The sequence below is a fragment of the Crocodylus porosus genome, unplaced genomic scaffold, assembly GCF_001723895.1.
Source record: "Crocodylus porosus isolate Cpor-Errol unplaced genomic scaffold, CroPor_comp1, whole genome shotgun sequence".
Classification (NCBI taxonomy): domain Eukaryota; kingdom Metazoa; phylum Chordata; order Crocodylia; family Crocodylidae; genus Crocodylus; species Crocodylus porosus.
The window spans coordinates 5,537,225-5,565,221 of NW_017728936.1; the positions used below are offsets into that span (position 1 = coordinate 5,537,225).

Sequence of the window (27,997 nt, forward strand, 5' to 3'; positions counted from 1 at the left end):
GGTTGTTGTTATAGCAGCCTGTAGAGGTGCTAACTGAGACTGGGGGGTTGTGGTGCTTGGGCTTGAACCTGCATCTTCTGAGGGATGATCCCTGCCAGCTGAGCCTGGCTGAACTCAATTAGAAAACCTGGGTGATGCATGTAACTGTTACTCGGGACAGCTCATGAGCCTACGTGCTTCCCAGAGAGGGTCGCTGCCCTGCACCAAAGAATGTCTGGCGCGTGGAAAAGTCTTGGGTGGTGCTTGCAATACCTCCTGAGGGTGGAAAATAAGTGCCGATGAATTAAATTTGACAGGTGTTTGAAAGTTTCACTGAGCGTGAAAATATCCCTTTAACGTTCCTGATGATCTGATACAGGCACTGCCGCTTTTCCACAGGGTGTGTGTGTGCGTGGGGAGGAGTAGGGGGTAGTTAGGGGACTTCCATTCAGGGCTCCAGCCATGGAAATTGGCCATTTAAAGACTCCAAGTCCTATTGAAGGGAGCCAGCGCAATGCTTGTCATTTCATCTCTGTATGCACACGTCTCTTTAATCAGCTAGCCTGATTTGCTCAGTAAATGATTCCTCTGCGTGTGTGTGTGTGTGTGTGTGTGTGGGGGGGGAGGGGGTGCTCTGTCAATCCTGGGATTAGAACCAATGACTGCACAGCGTAGGAGGGCTGTCCACGTCCAGATTGTAGAATGTGTCTCGGTGCCAGAGTATGAGTGGAGATAATTACTGAGAAGTCACTCTCGCGCTCCCTCGGCTTTTGCTCGGTGTCCTTCAGTGAAAGGCTGGATTTAAACCTCTCCCTGTGAGCTTGAGAGCAGCAAGAACGGCTGGGCAAGGGAAGGAAGGAGAGCGGGGGGAAACCAATAATAACCCACGATGAACACAGCCCAGGCAAAAATGCACAGTTCTATCTCTTGGGCAATCTTGGCTGGGATGGCTGCTCTATTCCTCTTCCAAGGTAGGGCTGCGATTTGCTCTGCAGTGACTGGGGCTTCGGCGTGCGATGTGCTGTGATATTATGTTTGGACTCCTGAAGTCTGGCTTTGCTGTGTGCTTTGTACAGGTGGGAGGAAGAGGAGGAGGAGAGAGTATATAAACCAGAGAGCTCGGTTGTATGCTGCTTTTGATTCTATAATACTACTGATCTGACTCTGCTGCTATAGAGATGTGAGAGTGTGTGTGTGTGTGTGTGTGTGCACGCATCTATAAGTAGCTAGATAGATGCACAGGGTGTGGGGATATGTGCATGTGTATCTATATGTGAATTATTTGGGTCTCTCTATAGAGACATGCACAGTGTGTGTGCATTTGTGTGCACGTGTGTGTATACACACACACACACACACACACACACACACACACACACACTAATATAGCATGATGCCAATATTCTTTGCATCACAAAAAGAGAAAATGGTGAAATAAACTTTGAGGGACGATTCCCAAACTTCCCAGATACTAAAAACAGGCATAAAAGGGGAAGAGCGACACACTGGAACAGAGAGGTCAAAAGGATCCCCTCCGGTAGTAGCTCTCCTGCAAGGTTTTGGCTGGCAGCTCCAATCACCTTCGATGGATGAGACAATTTGCTGCGGCTGTGGACAGCTGTTTAGCAGGGAGGGGTCAGCGCAGGGGAGAGTGAATAGTTTAATCGGGGAGCAGGGCGAGGGAGAGCCTCTAGGAGTTAAGGGGCTATCAATGCGTTGAGTCCTGGTTGCAAAGTTCTCTGGGGATTCCTCTATTTGGCAGCCACGCTGCAGTCTGGAGAGAAGCGCACAGCCCCTGCTTGCTGCTGGCACCGCGCGCGGAGCAGAGCTGGCATTCTCCGGCTGTCAGGCTTTAAGAAGCGCCTCTCCGCTTTGACATCGCTAAGATGTGTTAATGCTGATTATGTTCCATTATTAATCATGGCCAGCCCCCATGGCAGCACGCTTCAGCTCCCCACTTCCCCTGCCCCCCTGGTTACTTTAGAAGATGTATCTGAAGATGCCCTGGTAACTTCCCCCGACCCCATCTCTACTCTGGAGTGGGTTCAGTGGTACTTTGTGCTTGCATAACTGGGATGGGAGAAGCCAGCAGTAAACATCCGTCATCCTGGGCGGCTCAACTTTATTCTGTGAGAGTGGGTGCATCCCACGGGTTGTGGGTAGGTGGGGGGAAGCTGGAAAATCACAGAATGGACCTTGGTGGCTCTGGGGTGGCTCTTGTGCTCCCTTTCACTGGCAAGGTCACTCCGTGCATTTGATTAAATACTTTGCTAGTAAGCCTCTCTGACCTCCTGCCGAGGTGAGCTGAGTTGATGAAGTCTTAATGCAGTCTTCCTTTGGGTTCGAATAGTCCCCTTTGGGCTCAGGCAGGCACGTGGTGGGGATGAAAGCCAGGCAGGGCAACATTTGAAGGGGCTTTTTTGTGATTGTCTGGGTGCTGGGGGGGCATGGGCCAATGCTGAGGTGGTTTGTGTGTTGTTAAAGGCAGCTTTGGGGTGAATTTTTGGGGAGGAATAAAGAAAAGGGCCCATGTATTCCCAGCTGAGCGTGTCAGCTTGAGTTAGTTTCCTCGCAGCTATCTGCAGGGTGCTGCCCGAGGTCTCGTGGAGGGGGCCGCGTTCCTGGCATGGGATCAGCTCGCTGTGTTATGTAACGCTGAGGACGGCAGCCCTGCTGCTCCTCTATGCCCTGCCCCTACTGCCCGCTGGCTCCAGAGATGGGAGCACTAATTGGTTAAAATGAATTTCCAGCCCTCCCCACTTCCGGCACAGCCTCGGGATTGGTCCCGATGCAGCGTCTGAGACGGACGCCCCTTTCAGCGCTCGGGGTGCAAGTGGTTGCGGTCAGGTTTCGGCTGTGCCGACTCAGAGGGGTGAGTGCAGCATGTGTGGACACACCTGGGACTGCTTCTGTCTTGGTGCCTTGGCCATTGGTATAGGAGTGCGTGCCTTTCAGCATGAGTCTCTGTATGGGCTTAACATCCCAGGCAGACTGGTGGAACCCATACTGAATCCTAAATGTAGCTTATTCAGTTTACTGGTGCAGCCAGAACATCTCCATCTGTGGTGAATACACGGCCAGAGCTTAGGACTGACTGGTCCAAGTCCCACTTCAGTTCACATGGGCCTGGCTACAGAAAAGGCCTGTCCATGGTACCTAAACCTGCTCCAGCTGCGGTGTAGACATGCTTCTCAAGTCCAAGAGTCGGACCTCAGCTGCTGTCAGCCGTGCAGGTCCATCACTTGCATGGTGGATTTACACCCACTGAGGGTTTGCCCCAAGATGGAAGAAGATAAGCATGTTGTTGTCGTTTCTCCTTCCCCAAGATGTGGTCAAACCAGAGCCGCCTGCAGTGTGGGACACTGAGAGCCATGCTCCTGACTTGGTGTGAACCAGCAGGCAGCATGTGATTTACACAAGAAATCAATGCAATGGCAAAGCCGAGGCACCCGTGTGTGTTTGAACCTCCTGGGGCAAATGGGTCCCTTGCAACAGGAGCCCATCAGGTCGAATACAGCGACCCTGCCACTGGGTACCGTTCCCCTTGCCTGGCAGCTCTGAGAGCATGTGGCTGTGAGGCTGCATCTGTGGAGCTGCTGGGCCATGAGTTGCTCTCTGAACACACTGAATCCCATCAGTAGCTCCCAGTGGGTCACGGCGGGGGGAGCTAGGCGCCCTGTCCCAGCGATGGCTGTCACTCGCTCTCTCACTGAACTCTGAAATCAGATATAAAAATAGCTGCCTGTAATCTGGGTGCTGGTTGGGCAAGGATTTAGCAGAGTTGAGAAGCATGTTATATATTTCTCTCATTTAAGGAGAAGGGGAAGCAAGGGGAGGAGACCTTAGCCTGGCCACAATCCCTCTGGGCCAAACCGTGCCCCTCCCAGGCAGGCTCAGGCTGCTCCACAGCCCTCCGCCCCTGCTCATTGATCCGCTGGGGTTACTTAGGATGCAGTTCACATGCTGAGGCATTTTTCTTTAAGCTTGCTCCTTTGGCCAGGGCTGCTGCTTTCCTGCCTACTGCAAAGGTGGCTAGTGCCAGCAGCAGGTTGGTAACTCTCCCCTTGACCGTCCCTTGGAGCCCTTCCACTTCTCGCTCCTTGCTTCCAAGCCCGGTGTGTGTGTGTGAGAATTTCCTGGGAATCGGAGCTGATTAGTGGTGATGAGTAGGGGGAAGGGAGGTGATTAGCTCCCCAGGGCTCTGGCCTGCTCCACGAGCTGCGGTTGATTAGGAGGAGATTCTGATTTCCAAGGAGTCAGGGAAATGGAGAAAGAGCAGTCCCATAAGCAGGCACCTCCTGGGCTCCTGCCATCGACTCAGTCTCCAAAGGAGGCAGCTGCTCCCCTCCCCAGCCCTTCCAGCGAATGGATCATTTTGTCTCCTGAGGATTTGTCTCTCTTAATGCTTTCTGATCAGTTTTATTTGGCTTCTGCCTTTTGTTCTTTTTCCCGTGATCTCGTGTTCTGCTCCTAGAAATCCCTCTCCCTTGTCGGTGCGCGCAGGTGAGGGCTGGTGAAATTCTTAGCAGCAAAACCATGGGAGGATGCATTCACATTGCCCCTCAAATGATCCCTTCCTAAGCACCAGGCAGAGTTTGCTCGGCTCTCCAGCACCAGCAGAGTCCCAAACCAGATCCGCTTGTGGCGTGGGCCAGGGATGGTCTGAGACCCTGCATCCCGGAGGAGGGAAGTCACTGTGTGGGGCCCGCTTCTCGTCTGCTGCACCGAGGATCCATTCTGGGCTGAGTTCAGCCTTCCCGAGCCAGAGGAGCCGTCGGTGTATGACGTGGTTGCAAGAAGTAACTTAACTGGCGTTGCTGAGTCATTGCAAGGATCGTAGAAGTGGTGACGCCAAGTTCAGTAATGACCCAGAAAAAGTCCAAATGGCACTTCTGAGAGATCTAATTACTGTGCAGGATGACCTGGGCTGTAATTTTTCTACAGTTTTTTTGGTTGGAAAATGCTAGTTAATTAAAACAGGAACTGCATAGTGGTTTGAGGAATTTCCCAGCCTCTTTTTCTGGTCTTCTTTTGACATTTAAAAAAACCCAAAAAACCCCAGAGCCCCAGTTTTTAAACCCAAATTACTTTTCATCTAAGAAAGTGTTACTCTGCCAGAAAATCTAACATGCAAAAAATGTCACGTTGTCAAAATCAAAATGCAACATTTGGATTGACCCAGATGGCACTCTTTTCGGGTATTTGGTCCATGAAAGTGTTTGCGATTTTTGATGTGTCTTCCTAATTCAGGAGGGGGAAAGTTTGAGAGCACAACAACCTCACAGTGTCAGGAAACTGTTTGCCATCCAAATCTAGTTTCAAAGGCTGGATAGATTGAGAGATCTGTGCTGCCCTCTGCAGCAGCTTATCAATACTCCAGGTCATTCACCTAGTTACAGGGAGTCCTTGAATTAACAGCCAACCCCCTAGTAAAGAAACTGTTGTGTGAGCATGTCTGGAAGTAAAAAGCCTGGAGATGGTGTTGCTGTGAATCATAGGGTCGGGTAACTTAGGAGTAGTTGACAATCGGTTTGTATTTGCGAGAATGTACACAGATTGCAGCAGTTCTGCAAATTTGATTTTTCTTCAAATTTAGTCTTGAAAATTTATTGTTGCTCTCGTTGAAAAAGCTATCATCCAATCAGGGAGCAGAAAGGAGACCATGTGGCCTTTAGTGACCAATTGCACACCATGCATAATAATACTGCTCATTCTAGGGGAACTGTTTGCAGATGACCTATACACTATAAATTACTTGTCCAGACTATTTGCTAGCTACACACAGATGTATTGATTGATTTATGGGTGATTCACTAGCCAAAAAAAAAAATGGTTAAGTTTGTAATAAGTATCTAATGAACTGGGTAAATCAGCATGTGGAGCAGATCCACAGAGAACAGCAGCCCGCAGCTGCCAGATATAGGCCAGATTTTCATGAAGAGCCAAGCCACATTAGGCATCTATGAAAATCTGGGGATTTGGAATAAGAGGTCCATGGTAGGGAAGGCTCAGAGGTGGATTTCTTTTTAAATAGTTTTTTGGTTTTTTTTTTTTTCAAACAATATTTGTCTCCCAAAATTTAGTTTTGGGCCTTTCTAGACCACTGTCAATAGTTCAGCCAACTCCCAGCATAAGTCTAGCCCTCATTGTTATGTGGTGCCTATACATCTCTAAGTTAGCCTATAAGGTGTAAATCTGCTCTGCTTTCTATACGGTGCCTGCTACCTTGGCTAACCCACCAGAGACCTCCATAGTATAGAGCAAGAGTTGCTACAGCTAGAGAAACGGGGCCCAAAATCCTCACCTGGGCCGCAAGAGGGTCGAGTCTTCTGTGGATTGGGCAGGGATGGGGGCCTGTCACCCTTGTTCACAGGGGGTAACACATGCATCACTTTTGGCAGAAAACCTGGTATGTGGCATTTTCAGGAGGGCTGGGTTTACAAGAGGAAGGGAGAGCTCCTCTGGCAGTTTGCTGAGAGTGATGACTGTACTGTTGAATGCATATAAAACAAAAAAAAATAAAATAAATTACAAGTATCGACTTTTCTGTGTGAATATCAAGATTTATTGTCTCTGGAGAAAAATATTAAACTTGGCTTCGCTTTGGTCAATATTTACCACTTAAGTCAATAAAACTTGATATTCACCCCAACAGCTGACCATAGCTGTTTAACAGATAATAACAGTAATAATCAATATTTACAGGATTAGATAACCCAATTATATGCAGCACATAAAAGAAAAAGAGCACTGTCTTGTGTGGTCAGTGCCTGGATTTTTAGACTTGTCGAGCATCTGGCATTCTTGTTGCTTTCCAGAGGCACTGCATTTAGTTAGCACCTCGGAGTCAGCAACAAACAGGGTTAGTTGGCATCTGTGATAGATCCAGCAGAGAAAACGAGGACTAAATAGTCCTCTTGCCACAACAAGGGCACCTTTGGGACACGGCTGCATTGAGAAGCGGGATCTGGGCTCTAAGGAGCAGGCCCGGGTCTCAGAAGCTGTGAGTTTAGTTTGCTGCTCTACTAGACTCCAGGTATGAAACATCGTACCTGCACATCTCACTTCACTGCTCTGTTTTTCAGTTCCCCCATTTGTAATGATGGGATGGGTGAGAATACTGTTCCTTTGCAGCAGCAGTAAATTCGGTTGCGTGTATAGTATACGGTGCTGGTATGCTACAGTGATAGGGCTGGCTGGCAGGAAAGGTGTGTGCAAGAAGGCTGCCCTGGCTGTGCCATTCTGCACTACTGTACCAATAAAGGAGGTTGGTTTGTGCAACCCGATGCTTTGGGGTCACTTTTAGTGTCTGTAGTCCCGTGATACCTACAGGTCCCAGTCCCCCCTTCCCTCCCCACATACCTATCCTAGGTATTTTTCAGGCAGAGAACAAAAAGCTGGTGCCTGTCCCAGAGGGCTTGTAGCCTTGAGCCATAGATGGACACAGGCAGAGAGAACAGGGGTGGGATGAGGGAATGGTGGGCAGTGAAACTGGTATGTCACCTGCCTAACTACCATCAAGCTTGATGGGGATGTGATGTGCATTTTGGCTGCTCTTCCCCGTCGATTTTTGGATGCAAGTTCTGTGCACTTGGGATCAAGACAGAAGTCAGACTGTGCCAGTGACTTTCGAACACACTTGCTTGTATAATGCAAATTTTTTTTGCTGACAAAACCCTTTTTCTTTCTTAATCCCCCCGCCCCAAACCCCTCACCTGTGCATGGAGTCCAGAGACAGCCCCAAGACATTAACTGCACTAATGCTTTATCTCCAATCCAGGCAGCTCTTCCTGAATACAACTTTTACTTTGACACTGCTGAAGATGGGAGTGGTAGTATAAAAATTATACATCCCTGTTTGAAGTGCTGGCATCTCCTCCTCCATCAGGCCTGCCCTCTCCTGGATGTTTTCCCTCGGATCACCAGGTCATGGGCTATATTCCCAAGGATCCAGAAGATCCAGTGCTCTTCCACTGGAGTGTTTCATGTGGGAGGACTACATCTCTTGCGAATGGATGAGGCCAGCTGCTAGGTGCTGCCAAGTTGCTTTCCCGCTGTGGTTAGTGCGAGGGCCGGGTGGGGAGAATTCCTTCCCCGCCCACAGAGGAGATGCCCAGTGTCTGTGTGCAGGGCTTTGAGCTGCTGCTCGGCCATTGTTCACCAGCACTGAGAAGATCCTTCTATTTGCATGGCCAAAGCCCTACAGGTAGAGGCAGACTCTCAGCTGCGTGCCGCAAGGGGAGGCGGAAACCGGTGGTGAAACCCCAGCAAGGGAGATGTGGCCTGTTTCCTAGAGATGGTGTGGCACGAAGGGAACAGAAAGATGCTCATGTCTGTCCCTATCCCATTGGCCTGGGGTGGCTCAGACGGGGACAATCTTGCATTGAGTAGCGGTTGGGCTAGATGCCCTCTCAATGGCCCTTCTGGTCTGATTTACTCTGGTTCCATAGGAATGGGGGAGCCCCTGGACTGCTTTAGAGTGGGGGCCATTTAGTCCTGTCCACAGCTGCTTATGGGACAGCAGGACAGCCTGCTGCCAGGAAAAGCTGCTTCTTACCCCACAGCCTCCCTGGTTGTATAGAGCAGCATGTCGCTCTCATGGCCATGGCTTTGCCAGCCCTGCTATATGCAACGGCCACATTCAGTGTTATAAGTGCTCAGTTCATTTATTTTCTTGTTGCTTTAGCTTGCTTATATATATCTGTAATATCTCCTTATTTATTTTTCCTTATTTTTTTTTCCTATGGGGGGAAAAATTGATCAGTTGACAGATCTAGGTCATGCTAGCAGGGGTTGCAACTTGCAATGTTCTGTGATAAACCGGCAGGGAGTAGGAGGAGACGATGTGCTTGCCTGCTTCCCAAGAACTCGTGCTTGGGTCTGGGAGCTGTTAGCAGGGCTGGTGTGGGCTCACCCTTCCCAGTAGCCAGAGGGGTCCTGGGCAAGAGTCTTCTGCCTTTGCTTTTCTTTCCCTCTTCTCTAACTCGTGAGACACGGCAGCTAAAAAAAAAGACTCCCTCCGCTCCTTTTGGCTGCCATTTGCCCCTCTGCAGGGCTTCAGCTCTTGGGACTTAAGTGAAAATTTACTGCAGCACAGGCCTTGTGCTGGCTTTGTGTCCAGCCCATATCTGGCTTTCTCCCACTCAGTACAATGCCAGGACTCTTACTGATTGCAGTGGAAGCAACACTGGGCCCTTGCACCTCTGGGCCCCCTCCAAGTCTCACTCTTAGAAGCGGCAGCGAGTCTCCTTTTGTGAAGGGGCAGGGACATGGGAGTGGGTAGGGGCTGGCTCTAGGATCCAGAAGTCAACACACTTCTCCTTACTTACACTAGCAGCTGGTCCTGAAAGGATGGGAAATGGCTCCAGGGTGGAGGAAAACATGGTTAGGGGCAGAGGAGCAAGAGCTAAGTGCGGACACCAGGAATGAAAATGGAGCTTGAGTTACGACAGAGAGAAGACCCAGGGTGGGGTATGTTGTCAGCAGTCAGGATGTGGCTGTGTTAGAAGTGGGGGTGGAGATGGGGGTGAGGGTGGTGCCTGTTATGAGAAGTGAAGTCATTATCCAGAATGGCTTACCAAGTTGTTTGCAAAGCTGGGACTAAACCCCAGGCATCCTGGCTCCCATTCATGTACTCTAGCTGCCGTATCTCTCTCTTCTACTGCCTCCAAGAACTGAATGCAGTCATTCAGTCTTTGTCTGATACTCTTATTTGCTAGATTAACCTTTCCCTCGGGTCCAGGAATAGGACCCCAGAGTCCTGGTATCCAGCCCTGTACCCCCTCAAGAAGGGAAAACCTCTCCCTCCAACTTCCCGAGGAATGCGCCTTGAGCAAAGGGATTCAGGATCAGGTGGTAGAGGAATAACCAGTCCTCTTCCTTCCCGCTGCACATCCAGAGGGAGCACAGTAATCCCCAGGGCAGCCACGGCCGCGGTGGCTGGAAGGCACAGGGTCCCTTCTCCATTAGGGGCCTCTTCCTGCAGCGTTGGGAAGCCCTGGCGAGAGCCACCTTCCCCGCACGGTCAGGAGCGGCAGCTCCAGCAGCACGAAGACGCCGGCCGGCCTCCCTTTCCCTCACAGAAGCACACACCTTGCTCTTTGTTAATAATAAATCAGAGGTGATGTCTTCACCACTCTCTGTTATCTCCTGCCAAGAAGGATATCATAGATTTTTGATGCGCTCACAGTTAATATGTCGGACGCTGAAAGCTGTTGTAAATTAATTGGCCCTCTGACCCCCTTGTCCCATCAACTGTTCTCGCTAAAGACAATATTCAGTTCTTGGCATCCTCCCCCCCACACTTCCTTCCTCCTCCTCCTCCACCTTCTGCATGCCTGGCTTACTAATCAGGAGGAGCCGGAACAGGCCTTCAGAGCAAGTTTTAATGCAGAGCTAATGCCAGATGAGAAGGCTGCGGCTCCGAGCGGGAGGTGAGAGCTTTGTAGCAGCTGTGTATGGCAGCCAGGATCCCAGCGAATCAACATGAATAAATTATGGGGTGTTCGACTATTTCTTTTAAAGCACCGAGGGCACAGAGACTGGAGTTGGCAGGGCTTTCTCCCTTTTCCCTAGGAAACGAGAGCCGGGCTTTGTCCACCTGCCAGCATCGAGCTCCAGTTGAAATGAAGATCTCTCTTGCCGAGTTGAAAGGGCCTGAACCCACGTTTTGGCTGTGCTGGGCACCGTTTCCCGCTTGACATGCGTGGGAGGTAGGGGGTTTAGATGAAGGTAGTGCAAAGTTATTGTAAGCCCCAAAAGCTGGCATTCCTGCAAGGTGCTGGCATTCGGGAAAGGGGCTGTAAAAATGATGCTGGAGGTTACCAGGCTGGTTTCCACAGGGGCCCAGTGCCACTGAGTTTATCCAGAGCTGTTGGTCTTCAGGTCAAGCCCATATCATGGACTGGCTAGAGCTGGAAGTTGGAGGGAAGGAGCCTCCTGCTCCGACGGCTCTGGACTAGAACGTGGCCATTTTCAATTCATTACCAGACTCTGCCACTGTGTGACTTTGGGAAAGTCATCCTCTTCCTCAGTTCATCCATCTGTAAAATGGGGATGAAACCCTCCTGCCTTTGTTATGCCCATTAAGAGTGAAACCGTCCTGGAGAACAGACTTTCTCCCAGTGTGTGTTTGTGCAGCTCCCAGCACCAGGACTGTCTGGAGTCTGCCAGCGTTACTGTTACAAAAACTAATACAAGTCCTCAGTCCTGAGCTCTCAAGGTGCCAAGGCTTTACGTAGGAAATCCTAAACATTAAGAAGCGGAGCTGTGCTGGGCACTCATTTTGTGGGACAGTCAGTGATTTTTTTTTTTTTTTTTTTAACTATTTTTTCTCATTCTAAAAATGATTGAAGGGGTGGGAGCTTTGACATTTTCTCTGGAAATACATTCAGGGGGGAGTGGAAAAATTGGGGCTGATGTTTTTGAACCTACATAACAGTTGAAAATATTTCTATATAACAAATTCTGTTTTGAAAAGTTCTTTCAAAGCCGAGAAGCAAATCAAAAAATTCCATTCCAGAACTATCAAAACAGGATGTTTTGACAAGATCAAAATACTTTGTTCCATTTTTAATGATTTTTTTTTTTCCTCCAGACTGAGACACTTCTGAAATGTTCAGATTTCGACGCAGCCAGAAATTTTTCATCTTTCCCTCCCTCCCCCTAGTTTTGCAAAACATTTCAGATCAGCTCTGCTGGAAAGCATGATGGAGGCGCGCCTAGTGCAAGCCGTGAGCTAAGTGTGAGAGTGAGGGGATGCTGGAAGGGAAATTAATTCCATTCCTTAATTACTATCACACCGTCCTCTTAAAATTGCTGCTTCCGTGCCAGGGGAAAGCCATCGAGTGACACTGGATTCCTTGTGGGTTTTCCTGCTGCCCCCCAACCCCTTTTTTAAAGCTGCAGTCCCCTTTTGCAGCTCAGATGGCATTTAAAGATCACAAGGCTGCATGTCTCAAACTTTTTTGCTGTGTCGAGTTCCAGAGCCAACACCGCTCTCCACTAATTGGTGAAAGAGTGAGAAAACATCAATCTTGTTTGGCATGGAGGAATGCTTGGATCTTATGCGAGTGACATATCTCCTAATGAGGTATACTTAAGAACAAAGCTGGCTGGGAGCATCATTGGTGAGAGGCTGGCATAAGCAGGAAACCAAGGCGAGCTGTCATTGGATACACCAGTAGAAATTGTATTATTTACTGTTTACCTTTGTGCTGCCTTTCTGCACGTCAATATTTCCCATTGTACTTTCCGGGCTTCAAAACCTGACATCGCATTAGCAGCCGGCTCCAAAGCCCCCAAATAATGCATAAACTATGATTATTCCTTCTGATCCACTTGTGTTTATGTAAATGGTTAGAAAAGTGGTTTTCAGCTTATTTCAGAAGCTTAAGGGCTTCATACGAAGCTTATTATTGAAAAACCAGAAAGTGAAAAGCAACTTCTGAGACAATGAATTAGCAACTCAATGACTGTACATGTAATGCTGACTGTACTGGATCTGGCTGTATTACAAATGGGAACTCCCCTGGGATTCAGTAATCAAACACGTGGCAACAGGTTGTCTCTTTCAGCAGTGGCTGGGTAATCAAAGGAGATTTGCAGTTAATCCAGAGATAACAGATGGAGTATTCAGGACAGAAGTCTAGAGAGGATAGCGGGGAAAAAAGAAGAGGGGGGAGATGGCTAAAGTATTTCAGACCTGCAGCTGCTTCTGATGCGGGCGGAGGGATGCCGTGGTCTGGGTCGGGATGGATTGGGAGCTCTGCGGTGGTATAAAGAGATCTTTCCTTGCAGGCTGTTTGCTTTGGGGATCCAGCCAGCACTCGGCGGCTCTAAGATGTGTTGGGCAGATGACGGGATCCCACGAGAGGCAATGAGCCAACGTACAGCTGTCCGTTTCTGTCCAACTGGCAGCCTGGGCACTCCAAAGAGAGTTAGCTAATTTGTGGATTCTCCTGCTCCCCCCCACCCCTCCCCGTGGCTGGGAGGAGAGGAAGCATGCATGCACATGTGCATGTGCGTGCATGGATGAGAGGGGCAGGGAGAGCTCCTGTAAATATGGACGGGAGCCTGCAAAAGTAGCCCCGGTGCTGCCTCTGAACGCCCCTCTGCTTCCCAACCACCGGTTCTTGCCAAAGGCCTTCCTGGAAGTGCCTGCCCCAGGTTCAGCCTCAACAAAGCTGGGACGCAAGAGGCACCTACTTCCGCTGTAGCAAACCCAGGGTCCCTGTTCTCTGTTGCGCTCCTGTAAACCAAGCCCTTTGCGACCAGACGCCATTGCGTCTCCTGGCATGAGCTGGCCCCACAGCCTGCCATCTCCCGTGCCCTGTTTTTTGGTTTCTCCCCCACTTCCTTATGTTAATTTCCCACCTGAGCAGCGAGGACTTTATAAATAGCAAATCTAAAATGAATTTCCTAGCAGCAATCATTAGCTCCCTTGACATCCGTTAAACATTTGTACAAGCAGAGCTAAATGACAAAAGGGATTGATTTTTACAGTATGTTTGCGGGGGGGGAGGAAATATGTTGACGAAGCATTTCCCCTTCCCCCTTGGGTTCTTCTGGACCCGGAGAAATTTGAACCATTTAAAACCCTCTTCTATTAAAATGAGGGCCGGATAGAAGGTGCAAAGAGAAAAGTGTACCCAGCTGCTTTCTCCCCCCCACCCCGCCGTCCCCCCGCTCACCTGGAGATCCATCAAGCACATGCAACAGAGAAACATAAAGTTAGTTACTCGGCACCGACTGTTGAGATGAATATGTCAGAGTTAATGCTTCAAAACTTATAGGGCTTGGGAGGAGGGCAGGCAATATCAATCTGTTGTGGAGTCATCGGCTGAATGAATGTGTTGATGCAATAGTCAGGCGCGGGCAAGCGGTGGCTGTATGAGGCACTGTAGCTGAAAATTTAACTTTGATTTCAATTTTCATATTTGTCAGCAATAATTAGATTCAAGAAATGTTTTCGCCGCTGTTCTAAAATACTAATAAGTAGGAGCCTTTGTAGTATGGTTAATGGAGCCTTTTTTTTCCTAGTGGGCTAGAAAAATTCCATTAAAGGGAAAAGTCATACTACATTACAATGCTTCAACATGCATTGACTTTGCTGCCACAGGAATATCATCCCTGGGAGACGACAGTCCTTTTGCTTTAACAACAGAGGCAGTGGCTGGGAATGGCAGTTTGGGGCTTAATATTCTGTCGGTGTCCATCAGTCATGGCCTGAAGAGACCTCCCTGCTCGGGGCGGGGGGCGGAGGGGAGGTGAAGGAAACTCATTTGGGTCTGTTTGTAGCACGGGCTTTTATGTGCAGCTCACTGGAGCACAAGGAGGCGGGAATGCAGCGTTAGGTGAAGAACATAGACACACGCATCCCCTTTTCTTCTCGGAGATGAAGTATTCTTCTGCTTTATTCATGAAGCTTAAGTGTTTTGTTTTTTTTTCTCCCCTTCTCTTTTACCCTGGTCATCTATCTCCATCCCTCAGCAAGTATGTCAGGCCTCTGTGGGCACTTGGATCAGGGCTTTCATCCAAAAATCTCAAAGCCCTGCTCAAACATTTTGTTAACAGCCAAGATCCAGCCCTGCTAGATAACTGTCTTTGTTAGTAAATGTGGGCAGGGAATGGGTCATCCGTCCTAAGAATTGTTGAGATTTGGAAAAAAAAAGTTTAACATCTCAAACTACCAGCCAAAGTGCAAATGCCAGAAATGTTCACAAAGCAAATGCTGCGGTTGTGCGAAGCTTTGGGTGGTGATCCGATTCGGAGGAGATTCGGCCTGATTCAGTGGCCGAATCCAAATCGAATCGGGGGGCCAATTTAAAGGTCCAAATTGATTCAAAGTTCTCTGAGTCTTCAGAAAAGATTCAGAGAGTGGTGATGATTCGGGCAGTCCCTGCTGGCTGCAGCAGGGAGCTGGAGCTGACTTCAATCTGGTAAGTAGGGGGCTGGGGAAGGGGCCATGGGGGGTCCCCTGCCAGCCCCTGATCCCTGCCCACTCCCCCAGCCCCCCCACATCTGCCCCACCTGCTGCAGCTCAGTACTTTAAAAAAAAAGAAGCCCTGGTGCTCACCAGGTGCTGCCGGGGGGGGGGGACAATTGTCGTTGCCCCCCCAGCTGTTTACCAGGGCACCCCTTGGGGTTACTAGGAACAACAGGCATAAACTGACAGGTCAGGGGGCTTGTGGCAGAGCCCCCCCCACGCAGCATGGGGCAGTGGGGGGCAGCAGGGATTGCCCCGCCTGCGCGGCAGCACCCGCTGAACCGGGGATTTTTTTTCCCCCGAGAAGCCGGGAGCTGGGGCGGGCAGGGCAGCCATTGCCAGGCTGTGGGGGGGGCCTGCCTGATTTCAGAGATTTGGCAGCAGCCGAATCTCTGAATCAGATTCGACCAAATCGGTTCGGGACAGTGATTCGAATCACCAAATTGAATCATTGTCCCCTGAATCAGCCAAATCTGAAGTGAACGCTAGCCGCTTTGCACAGGCCTAGCCAAATACCTGCGCCCTGAAAATCTAAGACCAGATTGCTCACAGTGATACAATGATTTTGAAATATTTTCTATTTTTGGTTTTGTTTTGTTTTTTTAAGATTTTTTTCTTAACTTACAATTAAAAAATGAAAATAAATACATAAAACCCCACACACTGTTGTTGTGAAGATGCCAGAACTGTCTGTCAGGACACATCTGAAATGTTTGCAGAGCTTTTTGTTTTTTTATTCTGGCCCTTTCCCATGCATGGTTTGGGTGCTGGCCCAGCCAACAAAAAGATGCATGTGGCGAGATTCCTAACAAGCTCCTGTCATTACTTCCACTTTAGCAGTGGGGAGACATAGCTTTAGGCTCGGGTTGCTTGAGAGCATCCTGCTGGCTTGGCTTGGATGGGATGTTCAGTTGACGGTACTGAACAGGTGTGTCCCGGTGGGTGGACCTTTCCATTTCAGACTTCTTTTAGTTTGGCTTAAACCAGTTTGGTAGTGACTTTTAAGCTAAGCCAAAGTAAGCCTAGTTTACACAGAATGAAGGGCACCCATGTGAGTGATTTGCCTGAACTGGTTTAACATTGCATCTTAGGGAAAACCACTGTTACGTTCTTGTGCAAACAGGGTCTTAAAGCTTGGTCTGGATTCTCAGAGTGAACCAGTGCAACAGCCATGAGGTGAACCCAAGTACTTGGCTGCCATCTCCCATGCCCGCTGTTGGAGGATGGCATGGCATGACGGGGGAAGAAACATCTCTCAACTAGTGCTAGTTATTAAGGACAAGCAGCAATGTCTAGCAGGGTCTTCTTCCAATCCCTCTGTCCCCACCTGGACTTGCAAGGACCAATCGCTCTACCCCATTCCAGCCATGGCAAGGAACTGAGCTGCAGGGGTGCACAGCATGCTGCTTCTCTGCTTATATTCCATTTCCTAGTATTTTCATAGCACTCTTCCCGGGGCCTGAGCGCTTAGTGTTAATTATGGTTTGACAGGGGCAGAATAGGCCTCCAGGGTCATCCAGTCCAACTCCCTGCACAGATACAGGATGCCCTGTTCCTAGACAACCCCCCACAACCATCTTCTCCAGCTGCCTCCTCTTTTTTAAAGACTTTTCAATACTAATGGCCACTGCTGCCCAGCCAGATGGTAACCATTTGAGTCAAGGGTGGGAAGCCGAACCTTAAACCCACAGCACATGTTTATCATTGATAAACCCAGAGCATTTATTATCTATCGGCATGCCTCTTTAACAAGCTATCACCTTGTTTGCTCAGTGTCTGACCACCTATATCAAACTAGACCATCATAACGGTGGTGCTTTCTGTCCTTAAGGATTCATCTTGCTTATCTGATTTGATTCCCTATCTTAGTTCACTGTCAGTATCCCATCTGCTACTGGAGACGTCACGTCTCAAATCCCCTTCCCTGCTCTTCCCGTGCTGCCTCTTGTTCTGCTGCTGTATGTATTTTCCATGTGGCACATGCCAGGCTTTATCCTGGAGCGGTGTTCGAATGAGATCAGGGAAGAGATGCTAAATGTACCAGTGATGTGCGCCACAATTGGAAGAAGCTTTCAGTTGTATCACTTTCAAGCTACTTCAGACTATTAAGCAAACAAAAGCACTTGTGGAATGAGAAATGTAAATGGCCAACACAAGCCGATTAATCCTGGATGTACAATTCCATTAATAAGCCAGCTTTTTAATAGGTGGCTGCTTCCAGGAGCTGCTGGGACTAAGAATTGATGTATTCACTGTAATTGTATTGCAACTAATAGGATATGAAGAAAATTGTGCTGGAGAACCTGGTCTTTCAACACTACTTTCCAATCAGCTGAAATAATGATTTGCTGAGGAAGGGCCCAGCAAGGTAATGACACTTGATGATAATAATAATAAAAAAGGAATATCATTATTCCAATCCGGGTGATTTGTGTTTTTGTACTTTGAGTTTCCATTGTATAGCTGGAAAGCAAAGCTGCAATTTGAAAAAAAAAAAAAACACAAAAAACCTGCCTCTGGGACTTGGGTGCCAGTCACACCCCTGGGACCCAGCATGAGGTCTGTGAATGAACCAGTGGCATCGATCGTGCTTGAGACCTGAAGTGGGATTTCACTGGTGCTTGAGCATGGGGCTGGCTCTCGGGAACGGTGCCCGGCATGCTTTGCTTCACTCATGACCAACCTGGTTTTGTACCTTTTGAGGTGGTATTTTCCATTGATTTATACTGGGGGGTGGGGTGGATCTATCTCCCAGCAGCTCCTGGGGCTACAGCTTCATGCATTGTTTAAACTAAACATTTGAGCTGCATGAAGGATTTTCATATTATGAGATTTGTTTTTTTCCTGTTCTGATTAGAAAGGGAACCAGAAAACATAAAAACTTTCCAGGAAATGATTAAAAAAAAAAAAAACCCTCCATATTGGATCAGAGCAGTTTGTTTCGACAAATCTAAACATTCCAGTTTGGCTCCCCTCCCCCTGTATATTATTAGTAAAAGTGTTTAAAAGTTAGAGAGGAAAGATGATTTCCAAGGGGAACACTCCTAATTTTTCACAGTGGAAATGTTGAAATGAGGTGGTTTTGGTGTCTGGAATTGCTCCCACATGCTTTTTTCCCTCTAAAATGGAAGTTTCTGGGAAATTCACAGTCTTGTGATGTGGCTAGATGTTCAGAGGGGGTTCCCTATTAGTTTTTTTTTTTTTCCTCCACTGAATCTACAGAGAGTGTTTTTGCCCAGCATGGATGCAGGCCATAATAATGAGGCTGCACTGAAGTGTGTGTGTGTACACATGTGTAACATGACCCCTGATAGTGCCTAACTCAAATTCTTCTACAGAAATCCTGTTTGTAATTATTTCCTTTGGTTCCCATGTCTCTGCTGCACCCCTTCCTACAAAGGTTAGTCCACCACAATGCAGATCCATTTTCTGAATGGCAGCACTGTAAATGCTTGAGTTTGGTTCAGTTCAGGTAAACACTCATACGTTTAAAAAAAAAATCAAATAAAATCTTTCACTGTTGCTTGCTATGGATGTTTGGCATCAATAAAGAGAACAAACCACTTGGTCCTTCAAAGAGCTGTGGTTTTAAGTGGCATCTGTGACACAGGAGTTTCCTCAATTATTGCTGCATCCTCAAACCCAGTCACCGTTCATGCTAGGTGGATGTGCAGCAATGGTGGAAGCACCACAGGCCTGGAACTGTATAGTCCTACCTATAAGAAGGAAGTGGATAGAAAATCCTGCAGGGTTGCAAGTCCTTTGAAGAACACTAGAAATGTAATGGCTCCAGGCTTCTTCTGTGGACCAAATTTGGAGTCATTTTGTATTGTAAACGCTGGGGTAAGTCTCTGGAAGACCACTGAGTAACGCCCCGGGTCCAAGTGACATCAGGAACGGTTGGTTCAACTCCTAATGGTTCAGCATGTCACACTCAAAAAGTTTAATGTTGGGGGTGAAGGTGGGAAGGAAATTTGCTGGGTTTTTTGTACCCAGTAAAGGGTACTGTAGATGACCTCTGCCGGACAAACCAGTTCCTAATATTCGACACTGGGCTCTTGAGTCACAGGGATCTTTTTGAAAACGTTTCCTTCAAATGCTCTTGAGTTTCTGTGAGGAGTTAAGCTTTTTTGTGTGAAAAATCTCACCCTGCGCTCTCACAATAATAATGCAGGCAGCATCGCTGCAGAGATGCCATTTGTACCAAGTGTTACAAATCATGAGGGGGGTGAACAGATCAGCATATCTGAGATAACACACACCATTTTGCCCCAGGACACATGCTTCCATAATAGCCGTGCAACTGAAGAATAATTCCCGTTCAAGCTAGGGAAACATTAACTGGACAAGCTAACTGTTTCTACAACCTAACCAGCTTCTGATTATTGCAGCTCTCCTCCTACACAGGGGTGGGGGATCCGGAGAAGTTTGCATCCACTTCTTGTTCATGTTTGTCTTTCTCAGCTGGTCATCTGGCTCTGTACTTTTTTTTTTCTCTCTTCTCTCTTCCCATTTGTATGCATGCTTTGACCCTTCTTTGGTAGCAGGCTAGAAAGTAAATATAAAAGGGAGAAAAGCCAAAGCACATTTCAGCTTAAATCCCTGAGGAAACAGATGTGATTGCCTTACAGAAATGGCTCCAATAAGGCCAGAAAGGAATATTGCTTTTATAGCTTTTGGGATATAAAACATTTAGAAAATGTGATTGACTGGCAGAGTCTAATTTATCATTTATCCCATCTCATTTGCTGGATCTCTCTTGCACACAACTCTTTTGCTTCCTCTTGCACACACATGCACGCACTCGTACGCACTTATCAACACCCCCACACATGGGCACACGCCCCCTCCCACCTGTCTGGCTGGCTCCCCATCCCCTCGCTGTCCCTGGAGTTTGGTTTCTCATCATTGCTCAGCACTAGAACTCCTATGGCTACTTACGATGAATGCTCAGAAACCTGCCAATCCATTTAATGACACTCGCAGGTCACGGCCTCCCTTATGGCTCCCCATTAATCATCATTAGAACCATTCTGGGTCTATTTTTTTTGTTTTAATTTTCCTTTTAAATGTTAATTCACCTTTTTTAATGGTGCTTTCGGCCCTTACTGAAATGGGGAAGCTGTAATGGCTCTGGACTGTCTGGTGTGTGTGCAACTGGAAGGCGCAAAGGACAACTGTATTTGATGTTTCTTGGATTTCCTCTGCCAGGGTGAATTACACAGAGCGACACGGGGAGGAGACGGGAGCTCTCCACTGCCGTCTGATGGCTGCTGGTGTCATTCACTCCCAATCTGGCAGGGTACTGCTCTTGTGGAGAGCCAGGAGGTCCAAACCCATCAGCAGGTCCCACTAGGCAAGTGCAAGGATGCTTCCCCAAAAAGTCCTGTCAATCCACATAAGACAGGGTCCTCTAGGCAAGTCAGTGATGTGACAACAGGCTACTGTTTTGCCCACCCTATGTAAACACCCATACCGGTTTCCAGGCTGAGAGGTGACTTTGGTGTGGGGGTAGAGCTGAGTGAAGGCCTGTGCCCGGGGTCTGGCTTCTGATGGTCTGTGGCCAGGTCAGGGTCTCAGCCTTTATCCTCTCCATGAAAGACAGAATTCAATTCTCTTTCATCCTTTAGCCCTTGTGGTTGAAAGGGAAAGCCTGAAGGTGTCACCTGTGGCTATTACTAACGCAGGCGCCTCTGCTGTAGTCTGCACTGAGCCTGAAACAGCAGCCAGCAAGGTGCAAGCCCCTTCTTTCTTCACAGTGGGGGATCAAGGCCATGCCCCAATGTTTTGGAGGTAGCTAGCCAGCTCCATCCCAGCTGGGGACCGTGCCTAGGACAGGAGAAGGGTGCAACCCCTCTCCTCCCCCCACTACACGTATCCCCCCTTTCCCCTACAACCAGATGCTCCATCTGCAGCTGGGGTATGTCAAGGGGAAGTTCATTGCCACCGCGTCTCTCCTGACAGATCCTTTGGCCCTGCTGTCTGAGAGAGGAGATATTCCCTACTGCCGTTCCTGACCCCTGTGCTGTTGCCTTTGGGAAAGGGGAGGAAGTTGCTGCCATCACTCCAAGCAAGGTTTAGAGGATGCAGGGACCTGCTGTGGTTTGCCTATGGCCCTCAGTGACCCTGTGGCCTCCTTGTGCATGAACTGTTTTCTGGATCCCATATGAAAAGGTTGATCCATAGTCCAGAGGTGATGCCACCTTGGTGCCATCCCAGGCCTCGCCTGCCCCATGCAGCTCGTGCCCCAGCCCAGTGCTCAGCAGCTGCTCAGAAGCCACAGTGGGGTGGACTCTCCTCCCCTCCCCATCCTTGCTCTGCTCTGTTTGCTTGTCACAATCGTCCCTGAGCCAGGAAGCCGCATCACCCAGCAGCAGGGACGCTTCAGAAGTGGCAGTGCATCGTGAACTGTATCAGTGCAGCTCGACAATGTCACAGCCTGGGATCTGGCTGTGTTTCCAGGAGCTGTCATACACTTCCCCAGCGCCAGTGTTACAGCTGGAGTGGGGCTGTCTGAGATGCATCGATATCCGACAGTGGCCACAGGTACCCCCTGACCCAGGGTCAGGGCAAGCTGGCCATCTATCCTTGGTGCCTTCCACTCCAGGCACACCTGGTGCCTTTACTTTGGAGCAACCAGGGTCAAAATGCTTGCAAATAGTCTCCTCTTCCAACCCCAGGCTGAAATAAGCTGAACGTGACTGTTCTGCCTTTCAGGAGGGCGAGGGATAGTGGTTTGAGAGCTGGCTGTGGACCTGGCAGTCCCCAAGTTCAAGTCCTTGCACCGATGCTGCTTCCAGCAGTGGCTTCAGGCCTAGCTCTTCACAGGTATTTAGGTGCTTCACTCCCATTGATCTTAAAATGAGACCTTCCATGGGCTTCATCTCAGGTCCTGAGGACAGGAGCCTAATTCCCCACTGTTGCGCTGGCAGCCTCGTGAGCTATGAAGTCAGCAGGTTTGCTCATGGGAGGGTGTAGGAGGGGAGCCTGGCTTTGCAGCATAAGGCCAGAAAGTAACATCAAACCCCAGTCTTGGTACCAGCATCAGGGCCTGACTCTGCACCCACTGATGTCTTTCAGAGACTTTTTACTGGGGGAGGGAATTTAGGTGGGGGTGGTATCAGCCTATTGGGGCCGGAAAGTAAAACCGCTCCGTTCTGAAGGTGAAAAACTTAAAAGAACAGAAAACTGGAGATGCTCAAGGGCCACTTAAGCTGCTTAAAAAAGCAGCTCATTTCCCTGGGTCACCTGCTGTGTTCATGTTACCACCACAGCCAGTCCGGGAAGCTCACAGACCAGAAGGATGCTGATGTAATGGTAATGTGAAGGGGGGTTTGACAGAGATGTCAGAAGCAGGTTGGAGGAGAGAAAGCTAGTGGCACAATCTGGTAGCTTTTTGGCAGACACTGGCTCTTCTTAAATAGACCTGTTCCCATGCTGAAAGGCTGTCTCTGAGCATCGCTCCTTTGCCTACAGAATCTCTTTCTCTCTGCAGCACACAACGCTGTGTGAAGAGATAATCCTGGCTCTGGGTATGGGCAGATGAGCATATTATAGCAAGCTGAAAGGGGAGTCAGGGTGGCTTACTGAGCCTCAGCCGGTCCATGCTAATAGTTTTGTGTGTCCGCTTCTTGTGGTAGAAACAATCCTGGAGGAGTTTTGCCCTGAATGAAACATAGCTAAGTCACCACCATGTCAGTTAAATTTACCATGGAGCAGGAGCAGACGCATAAAACAGTTATTGCAGAGCAGCCTCCACCCCACTTCAACCCACAGCAATTTGCCTGTCTGGCCTTGCTGTGCGAGTGCATTGCATGGCTACAAGTAAAGGCGGGTGCACAGGGAAGGCATCTGATCCTGTCCTAGTGCTGATCATGTAAGAGGTTTGGGTTCGCCAGTCATGGGCATCTTGAAAGTTTGGAGTCACTGTGGTTTGGACTTTCCTTTAGTTAAGGGTTCCCTGGCTTCCTGAGCACTGAACAGCTATTTCAGCCTAAGGGTTTTTGAGCTAGGCCCCCTGCACGAAGCTTTGGGTTCTGCTGCTCAGGCCAGGGTCATGTTAAAAAATGCATCCAGGCTCAGCTGAGGGTTTTCTTGGAGTCTCTCCCAGACAGGGTACTCCGGGGCAGCACATTAGCCTAGGTGGTGTAAAGCATCCTGCCACCCTCGACGTCCTCATGTTGGGATGATCGCGTGACAGTCGGTAGTACAGGAGGCAGTGTCCCTGCACCCTCAGGCCCAGGCCTGGGCTGGTGTGTGTTGCCATCGACTGGGAGCACCGCCCGGAGCAGGGAGGAAAGGTTCCCATTAGACTTTCTACGTGGGCAGGGGCGATTCACTTCCATTGTGAAATCCATGCCCAGCCCCATTTCTCTGAGTAAATACGCCAGCAGCGATTGGCTTAATGAACTGTGGCTTTTAATAAATGGCTCTTATCTTGCTGAAGTGCTGCTAAATTGTCAGGATTTAAAATTAGCCTAATAGATTTGCGGGTGATGTTTTATTCACTGATTACTGAGAGAGAGGAAGAGCACAGGAGAAGGCAGGCCCCACCCAGAGCTTCCTGCATTATACAAGAGTTATTTATTTGTTTGGGCCGAAGGGGAAATGTTCTGGATTAATGTGCGATGCCTCAACACCCAGTTTAATGAGGATTTAGAGACCTATCCCAAACCGACTGGCTTCAATCCATCATGGTGTGGCCCCCCTGTTCTCCTACTGCTGGCAAAGATTTTTCAAATTGTTGCCTTATGCTCACCCTGGTACTTGCAGCCTTTTGCCGCCAGAGGGGGACAGAATAGTGCAAATTTGGCATCTTTCCCTGGAAGTGAATGGGTGGGACTGGTAAGGTGGGTTTTTTTGCTCTCTGAGGCTTCCTGGACTATGTCCATCGATCCCATGCCGATCATTGATGTTGGGTTTGGGCGTATAGGCCAATGCATGTATTGATCTACCTCATCACGTATACTTCATGACTATCTCATGGTATTCCTCGCAGCCAAAAGTAAACTCCATGGTAAATACACCTCCCTTTGCATCCTAACTGGATGCGAGATGCTTCGCAAGTGCTAGACACAACACTGCCATGTTCCACACCAGAGATGGCTGCATTTCTGTGTCACTGAAGACAGGACACTGAGATAATACAGGGATGTGTGGTGAGGAACCGGGAGAGTAGAGTACAAGTCATCCAAGTGGGTGCAGCTTGTAGCTCAGTGACTTAGGTCTCTACACTGGGCACAGGGAAACCTGGATTTGAACTCTTCCATGCAGTCATTGTGTGGATGTGGGTCAGTCACTTTACCTCCCTGTGCCTTGGTTTCTGTCTCCATAAAGGAGAGAGAGTAATGGCAGCAGGGGTGGCTTGGAGAGGTTTGGGAATACAGGAAGACTACTGTTTTTGTTTTTGGTGATTTGAGTTCTGTTTGGGATAAAAGGTGCTGGAGAAATATCAATCGCTATCATCATAATAAGCTGCTGTACCTGAAGAGATGATAATATTTAGCAATTACATAGCAAGAGCGAACTCAAACAGTGCAAACAGGAGATAATTAGCGCTCACAACACTGGGTCATGTGGGTGTTCTCCCGACTACGCACCACCGTCTAGATGGCACAGGAAGCCTGCAGTGCTGTACGCAGATTCCTCCTATGCAGGTGGGGACACTCTTTCCCCAAGCAGAAAATGAGGCACTGAGAAGAACAAATGACTTTCCCCTTGGTCATTCAGTAGGTCAGTGGCAAGGGCAGGACTAGAGTTTAGGAGCAAGGGTCATGGTTGGGAATGAAGTTGCAATCCTGGGTTGACTCCCATGAGATCACTTTTGAACTCTTGCTCCACCATACGCTTCCAGTGTGATCTAGAATACGTTAGGGCCAAATCTCTTTTTTTTTTTTAATGTCCTGATTCCTGAAAAATCAGAGATGGGTGAGAATGAGACACCTGCTTGCCTTCATCTCTCTCAGCCTCCATTGCTTGCTTATAGAGCATGGATGGTGGCACAGCCCTGGCCAGAGGGCACTGCAGACCCTAGGGCAGGGGTGCACCAAATACAACCAGCCAGGCAATCCCAGCGACTGGCCGTTGCTCTTCATTAAATGACTCATTCACTGGTGGTCCATGTGAGTCGAGCCTTTTCTTCCTCGCAGCAAGCTGTGTTCTCATGGCACTGTGGTTTGTCACCTGCCCACACGTGCCATCTCCTGTTCCCTGCTTGGAGATGTGCAGAAAGCTGTACCTGACCCATTGCTGTCCGTGGTGGCTTTGCAATGGAAAGTTTCTCTCACAAGTGGTCCTTAGTAGAGTTTGCATTTGCACTTGTGATCGGGGGGGGGGTATGGTACCAGACCGGGAGTCGGGTGAACTGGGTTCTACCCCAGCCTTGTGCCAGAACATGGGCAGACCACAGCCCATATAACCCAGCCTGCCTCCACAATAGCAGATAGTAGGTGCTAAGTGGAAGAATATTTAAGTAGAGCATGTCCAGACTGATCCATCGGCTGTCCCTCTCCCCCTACAGCTTCCAGCCTCCTGAGGCCTGGGAAATCCTAATTTGGAGGTCCCCCTCAACTCTTGTGCTTGACATCCACTGATGGGCTTATCCTGCATGATATCCAATCTTCCTTTGGACCCAGTGAACTGATCGGATGCCATAACTTCCTGTGGCAGGGAGTCCCACAGGTTATTTATGGGCTGTATGAAACAGAACTTCCCCGTGCTTATTTCAGACCCGCTCCCTAAGAGTTTCATTTGCATGTCCCCTCACTTGGGGATTGTGAGACAAGGCTATGGACTCACTGGCTCCAGCCCCATGTTTTTTCCACCCTACCACGCTACTTGAAAAGTTCCAGGAGTGATGAGGTGGGAGCGGGATAGCTCATTGGTTCTGGGCCATTTTGGATCCCACCCGGATCCTGACCCACTTCTATCCAGAGCCCCACTCGCAAGCCTCCCCAGGCCCAATTGGTAGCGTTGCGCCCATGACTTTGTGAAGGTCAGCGCCAGCATCTGAAACGCGGCTGATAGTAGCGATGCATGATGCACTGTGTCAGCCATAAAGGAAATATTGTATATAAAAGATAAGTTTTTCCCTTTCTTGTGGCGGAGGAACAAGGCGCTGGGTTCATTTAGCATTCATAAAGTCTTGCTTTGGAAACGCCTTTAAGTACCGCTGAGGGAGACTTGAAGGAGCGTGTTTGAGAGTCAAATGCACATCTCCTTGGGCTCTCCTTTCATCTGCTTTAAAAAACACAAGTTTTTTTTTTTTTTTTAATCTTTTTTTTCCCCCTCTGTAAAAATACTAATCTCCTCCAACAGCAGCCGACACCCAGGGTGCAGGCACTGAGCAATTAGTGCAGAGAACAGAATGAGTGAGGAGCAGAGGGAGGGGAGGCTTAGCCAAGTACTGGGAGCAAGGCATACCATTGCCTGCTAATTAGGCGGAAGCACAGCATGACGTTGGGGGGCGGGGGGGAAGGTGGCCGCAGAGCTCAGGTGTAGAGCTGCTACATAGCAGCAGAGGATCCTCAGGAGGAGACATCTGCACAGGCTGCCACCAAGCTTACACCTGGATCCAAATATACTCTGGGATCCTGGGCTGGTTTTCTGATGGAGGGAAGGGCTTGCCGGGAAGTCTGGCTCTCAGTTTGGATCCAGAGAGAAACATCAGAAAAGCGCAGTGATGTTTGGACAGTGGTAGGGGCACAAGGGGGAAGAGGGTGGGTACTAGTGCACACAGCAGAGGCAAGGATGGGTTGGGATGGTGGGTCTTTGCATTCCCTGTTACCCTCCCTTGGTACCATCAGGCCCGGCTCAGAAGAGGCAAGACGCTCAGTCTGGAGGAGCATCTGGAGAACCGCCCCACAACTAGTATTCACAGCTCCTAGGTCGGTGAAATGGAGCTGTGTCTATCTCAAATGGAAGGGCTTTTCCAGAGACAATTGGCCTTATCTGCTTGGCTTTGGCATGAATGATCAGATGCGGGTGCTTGCAGCATCGTAGCTGTTTCTCTTCTAGTCACAGGCAGGAATACAGACAACGCCAACATGTATTCTTATTATTAGCCGAGCTTTTCCAGACCTCAGAGCTGTGGTTTCAGTTAGATGAAAGTTTAGCTGAACTCCAGTTTCTTGCTGAACCATTTTGCTTAGTCTAGAAATGGCCACTGCACCCCCAGATTGTCCACCCTGCCGAGGGAAAGGCCATTTATTCCAAGGGGGGAGGTTGTTATTCCTGCAGTTGCCATGAAAATAGCACATGCTAGTGCCCTCATTTCCTGGAGCCATAGGCTGTGGCTAGATCTCAAAATGAAGAGGTCTGGTTGATTTGGTGATCACTAACGGCTGTTCACACTTAAGCATGATCTCATCAATGTCTATGTGCATATAAGTGCTGCATGAGCATTTTTCTTCCATTTTCCTTGTATTCTTTCATCTTCCCCATCATCAAGTATTGGTGGGAAAAGGATATATAAAGTGCAATGGGCCAGGGACCCAATTCCGTGTGGTAGGAGTCAAAGGAGAAGAATCGATACAAGAGTGATGGCCTGAGACCTGCCAGAGACCATGCATTAGGGGTCTGAGCTGATATGGCAGGAGATGTACTAAACAGATCACAGGACCCCTTCTTATGATGGGAAGAGGAATGGCTGTGAGCCTACATTGTCCTCCAGATTAGGTTCCAGATCCCTTCTTAAAACAATAATGGATCCCACTGCACAGAGAGCAGGTTCCAGCTCCCTGTGACCCATCCCATCCCATCCCATCCCAGCTCAGCTGTATCGCTGTTCTCTAAGTCCCTTTGGACCATTGCTCCCTGGTTACTCAGGGGATGTCTACTCAGGGCTCCTGCTATGTCTGGAGGGATGCTTCTTCTTGCAACTGGAGTATTGCATCTAGTTTTCGGCTCCACAATTCAAAAAGGACGTGGAGAAGCTTGAGAGAGTCCAGAGGAGAGCCACGCGCATGGTCAGAGGTCAGGAAAACAGACCTTATGATGACAGGCTGAGAGCCATGGGGCTCTTTAGCCTGGAAA

General features: G+C 49.0%; 1 protein-coding gene across 7 annotated transcripts in view; it reads left to right on the forward strand.

Annotated features, from left to right (window-relative positions):
- The first annotated feature begins 690 nt into the window (after nucleotides 1-690).
- Nucleotides 691-27,997, forward strand: part of NTM (neurotrimin) — a 624,942-nt gene continuing 597,635 nt past the window's right edge. For all 7 annotated transcript variants that reach the window (XM_019547015.1, XM_019547016.1, XM_019547017.1 and 4 more), the window contains exon 1: nucleotides 691-950. In XM_019547015.1, coding sequence (XP_019402560.1) covers nucleotides 869-950 — 82 coding nt within the window. In that variant the 5' untranslated portion in view covers nucleotides 691-868. The remainder of the gene's footprint in view (nucleotides 951-27,997) is intronic.